Below are 5340 nucleotides of genomic sequence, written 5' to 3' on the forward strand. Positions count from 1 at the left end.
TTGTGCGGCATTTTATCAAAAACAGATGGCAAACAGTACGATGCTATCATTGCAAAGTGGAGATCACAGCGTCGGGAGGGAAACCGACGAACATGCAGACATTTGCACACACAACTGCAATATTTTTAAATGAGTCGTGTTTTTGACATGCTTCAGACTGGAAATGAATCTCAACCTACAGCAGCGGCAGCAGCCAGGCTATGACCACCTCTGCGGTTACTACGGAGGTAACTCTGGTCAGTAACCACACTGCCTACAATGTTAGCGCCCATGTGCTTCTTTGTAAAACATGCTATAACAGTTCACATTCGTCTATGACATTTTTTAATTTTTGCCTCAGGTCACATATCCTTTCAAAAGATACATAAAAGATACTTCTAACTAAATCAAGTTTGAATGCGGATCAAACAGTTTTGGGTTTCCTTTTTTTTTCCCCAAATGAGAAAATCGATAAGAATCGAATCGTTAAGCAGGTTCATCTCGAACCACGGCCTTACATGCTGACCTCTGGGTGATTAGGTGATTTCTACAACTGGTTTCACAGCTACACTTTGGACCACAACATCACACACCCAAGAGAGGAATTTTAGGATGACTCAAATTTAAACTGCAGCTAAGCAGGTCAGCAGTCCATCATTATTGGTGTCTTACTTGAGCCCAGCACATGTTTTGAACAGCTATAACTTAAGGCTGTGTTGTGTTGTTATCCTCTCAGTGAAAATGAACAGATCATTTATTTTTAATGATGTCGTGCCTCAGAAGGACAGGAGCAATCAAATGAAATGCCACCGGGTTGAGAGAGACAGGTTGGTTATGAACTCAAAGTAAGGCCGATAAATAAAGTAAACTATAACGAACCAATAAATGAATTAACAAGTCCGAGAGTAGCCTATAGCGTCATAAGTTGCATAAGAGGCACAGGAAAAATATGGTTGCTCCTTTAAAGACTATCATGCAGAATGTCTCTGTGAGATGAAATGGAGGCCAGAGCTGAAATCTTGCGGGTGATGCTGTATGGCCCCTGCCATTTCGCCAGAAGCTTGCTGTTGGAGGAAGGGAGCAGCAACAGGATTTTTTGGCCAGGCTGGAACTCACGGTGTCGGGCGTGTTGGTCATACCAGGCCTTCTGGTTTTTCTGGGCCTCCTGAAGATTGACCATGGCCTCCTCCTGGTACCTCTCCAGTCGGTCCCTCATCTCCAGCACGAACTGCACCACCCCTCTGTCGCTTGCCGTCGTGGAAGGGCCTTCCCAGCTCTTTCGGAGCAGGTCCAAGGGTCCCTGTACCTCCCAGCCGTACAGCAGTTCAAATGGTGAGAAACCGGTTGAGGCCTGGGGAACTTCCCGGTAGGCAAACAGCAGAAAGGGCAGCCAGCAGTCCCAGTCTTTGCCCGTATCATCCACAAACGTCTGCAGCATCTTCTTCAGTGTCTGGTTGAATCTTTCAACGAGACCATCCGTCTGTGGATGGTATGGTGTGGTTTTAATGGCTGTGATGCCCAGTTGCTTCTGGAAAAGCTGCATCAGCCATGACGTAAAGTTAGTTCCTTGATCAGTTAGGATTTCATCTGGTATTCCCACTCTGGAGAATAGTTGCACCAATGCCCGTACTGTGGGAGCAGTGATGGTCCGCAGGGGAAAAGCCTCAGGGAAACGTGTGGCATAGTCACACACCACCAGGATATACTGGTGACCCCCACTACTTCTCACCAAGGGCCCGACAATGTCCATAGCAATCCTGCGGAATGGAGTGGAGATAACTGGAAGCGGGTGTAGAAGCGCTCTGTCAGACTTGCGGCCAGGACATGTTTTCTGACATGTGGGGCATGTGGTGCAATACTTCTGGATGTCTGTGTACATGGAGGGCCAATAGAACCGTGAACTGATGCGTATGTATGTTTTGTTACGGCCAAGGTGACCAGCCCATGGGAGTGTGTGTGCCAGGTGCATAATCAGTGGTCTACAACTAGCAGGGATAACCAAGTGTCTTTGTTCATTATCCATAGCATACAACACATCATTTTCCACAATGAACCTTTCCCTCCCCACACAACCTCCATTTGCCTCTTCCCCCACCTTAGCAAACAATGGCTGCAGGGTTGCATCTTCTCTCTGTAGCTCAGCAACATTTTGTGGCACATCCCACATGTTTTTAACCATACCTTCTAACTCAGGATCAGTTTGCCTTAGCTGCTTCTCAAAGCGGCGTTGGCGACGAGAATTCTTAGGCCCTTTAGTGCCACCTTCACACAGACTACTGTCCAAGTCTGGGAGTGGTTGGACACCTTTCGCTTGGGCTCGGGTGATCACAGGACATGAAACATTTACATTGCCCTCCCCACAATCTGTTTTTGCTGGCACTTCTTTTTCATGCAGCAAGTTTATCAACACAGGTAAGTCCCATCCAAGAACTATTTCTACAGGTAAGTTCTCAACCACCCCAACAGTCAACAGGTAAGGCTGTCCATCAATGGTAATTGTCACTTCAGCTTTGGGATAAGGATGCTTATCCCCATGCACGCACACAATGTCTGTTTGTCGGCTGTAGTCCACACAGCCCACTGGCACCAAGCTGTGCTTAACCAAGGACGTGAAGCTCCCAGTGTCCAAGAGAGCAGTAACCTGCTGCCCATTTATACTGACAGTTTTATGATGGTGGATTTGACCTGTTCTTTTTTCAACGGGGCCCACCTCTGGACGTGGTGCATAGCAGGCGCCAGTGACCTTTGCCTTCCGTATGGGACAAACGGATGCTTTGTGGCCTGGCTGCTGGCAATAAAAACACACAAAATCCTTACCAGAGGCTTGTTGGTTTGGGGCAGTGCTGGTACCTGGAACTTCCTGTCTGTATTCTCTTCTCCCTGGCCGTGGCTGCAGTGGCTGGACTGTTGGTCGGGATGCTGCGCTGGTGAAGCGTGAAGCTGGGCCCCCTCTCCGAGCGTTGATATACTGCAGCGCGAGCCTGGCAGCTGTGAGCCCCTCCACTGGCTCATGCTCCTTCACCCAGGTTCTTACTTCCGGCGGCAGTACTCGCAGTAGCTGCTCCAAGATGATGGTCTCACCGATCTGCTCCTTGGTGTGCTGCTCTGGCCGTGTCCAGCGCCGGTAGAGGCCCTTCAGGCGGTGATACGTCTCAGTCGGGCTCTCGCCGGGTGGTATCGTCATGGACCTGAACTGCTGCCGGTAGGTTTCTGGGGAGATGTCGAATTTCGCCAGAAGCGCCATCTTCAGGTCTGGATACCAGTGGGCCCGCTCCTCGTCCATCGCTGTGTAGGCCTCCAGTGCCTTCCCTGCCAACAATGGGACTAGGCGGCATGCCCACTCATTCTCTGGCCAGTGCCATGTTTTTGCCATACGCTCAAAGCGTAGTAAGTAGTTCTCAATGTCCTCCCCCGTTTGATATTGGGGTATCCTGGGCTCGCTATAGGGTCTCCAGTCTGGTCTTGGCTGGTCGGCCCTACTGCTTGCCTCTGGGAACTGGATGGATGGTGCTGGTGACGCCTCCAGTGGTGTGTCCCTCCGAATACGCCGGGGTGCTGGGGTGGGCAGTTCCAGTCTGGGACTGCTGGCTGTTGCTGTGCTGGGTGTGGCAACTGGCGGATTCAGCACAGGTAATGGCTGGGCAGATGGAAGAGAGGCCCTCAGCCCCCTGATCTCTGCCAGCAGGCCCTCCTCTCTCCTTTGCTGTGCTGCCAAAAAGTCCCGCATCATGCCGACCAGCTCTCCCCCCGATTCACCTGTGGATGCCGGAGCTGCAGGAGCTGCAGGGACTGCAGGAGCAGCTGGGCCCCACCAGGGGTCCTCCTCATCCTCTTTGTCAGTCTCCCACTCTTGGTCGATACCAGCGGTCGCCATTTCCTCTGGCTGCTCTCGCCGCTGGGAACGCAGGCCAGTGCGCCTGGGATGGAGGGTTTTTTTCCGACTTGCCATCCCACCTCTGACACCATATGTAGCGGGGTTCTTCTGCTAACCTCGTTCTTTTGTTCCAAAAATCCAGGCTAAGTCGGAAGGTTTTGTTTTGGATGTTTATTCTCCACCTCACCAGGTGCAATATGTACAGTGCCAAATATGTACAAACCAAAAAAAATAAAGCGAATGAACCAAAAACGTTCTATATACAAGTTCAGAAAACAAAAACCAAAAGAAAGGAAAAACTAACAAGAAAACGAAAAAACGAGTTCTTCAATAACTCAGCTCACAAACCACAAATCGACCACTGCTACCTCCTTTGCAACTCCACACACTCTCCTCGATTAGGGCCCAGGCAGCCCCTTTTATAGTGGTAGCCCCTCCCACTCGGACTACTACATTTCTAAAAACAACATAAACATCTTTTCCCCCATTATGACGGCCATTGCATATACAGTGATAATGACAATAATTGTATAAAAATTATATCTGTATGTTCACTGTTTGTCTTCCATAGAAGACTGCCGGGTACTCCGATAACATCAACATTATTAAAAACACATAGTTTTCCGCATCACATGGTGTCTAATTACGAGCGTCATCCTCCTATATAATGACGGTGATGCGTACGCCCTGTTTCTCCGCCGGAAGCGGACAGGTAAACGGTGGCGGCGTATTTCCACACACCCCGTAAGTTATCATCTGTACGTGTATGAATATATTGAATTAGTTTGTCCGGTGAGGGGAAGCGGGATGTGTGTTTTGTTATGTTCTGTTGTCCGGTGAGGGGAAGCGGGATGTGTGTTTTGTTATGTTCTGTTTAGCACGGAGCAGAAGGGAATGGGGAAGATGTGTTGGTTGTGTTTGTGTGCGCTGCATGTGTGTGCGCTGGCCGCAGTCAGTGACGGCGCTGCTCCGTCACAGAGGGAATGTTAAACTTAGTGACGATGCCACTGTCAATAAAATTGTCATCTGAACCCGAGTCAACTAAAACTGGGAGAGGGACTTTAGTCTGAACAAAAGAAACAGTTCCCTCGAGCTGGATCCGGTTAGAAGGGGATAGACTCACCGAGGTTTGGCTCACCAGCGTCCCCTTGGCGGCTGATGAGCCTGGTCTTTTGGCCGAGCAGGGCAGTTGGCGAGGTAGTGATCAGCTGCACCACAGTAGATGCAAAGCCTCTGAAGAAGGCGACGCTGACGCTCTGCAGGAGAAAGCTTCATCCTCCCTAACTGCATGGGCTCTTCAGGAACAGGTGAGGAAGGAGCTGCCGGGGTCACCACGCTGGGAGAGGAGGCTTCCTGGAGGGGATGGGGTTGCAGGGAACCAGGGAGTCGAAAGGGCTTGGGCAACGGCAGAGGGACCCGGGAGCTAGCTGCTCTTTCCCTGCGTCTCTCACATAAACGGTTATCCAAACGGATGGCCAAGGAGATTA

At 50.3% G+C, this 5340-nt stretch overlaps 1 protein-coding gene across 1 annotated transcript; it reads right to left on the minus strand.

Moving 5' to 3' along the window:
* Positions 1–940: 940 nt before the first annotated feature.
* LOC109142578 (uncharacterized) lies at positions 941–4592 on the minus strand. The gene has a single exon (XM_019276741.2). The coding sequence runs from the start codon at positions 3926–3928 to the stop codon at positions 941–943; it is 2988 nt and encodes a 995-aa protein (XP_019132286.2). The 5' UTR covers positions 3929–4592.
* Positions 4593–5340: the final 748 nt, after the last annotated feature.

Source organism: Larimichthys crocea, chromosome XI (assembly GCF_000972845.2).
Source record: "Larimichthys crocea isolate SSNF chromosome XI, L_crocea_2.0, whole genome shotgun sequence".
In the NCBI taxonomy this organism is placed as follows: domain Eukaryota; kingdom Metazoa; phylum Chordata; class Actinopteri; family Sciaenidae; genus Larimichthys; species Larimichthys crocea.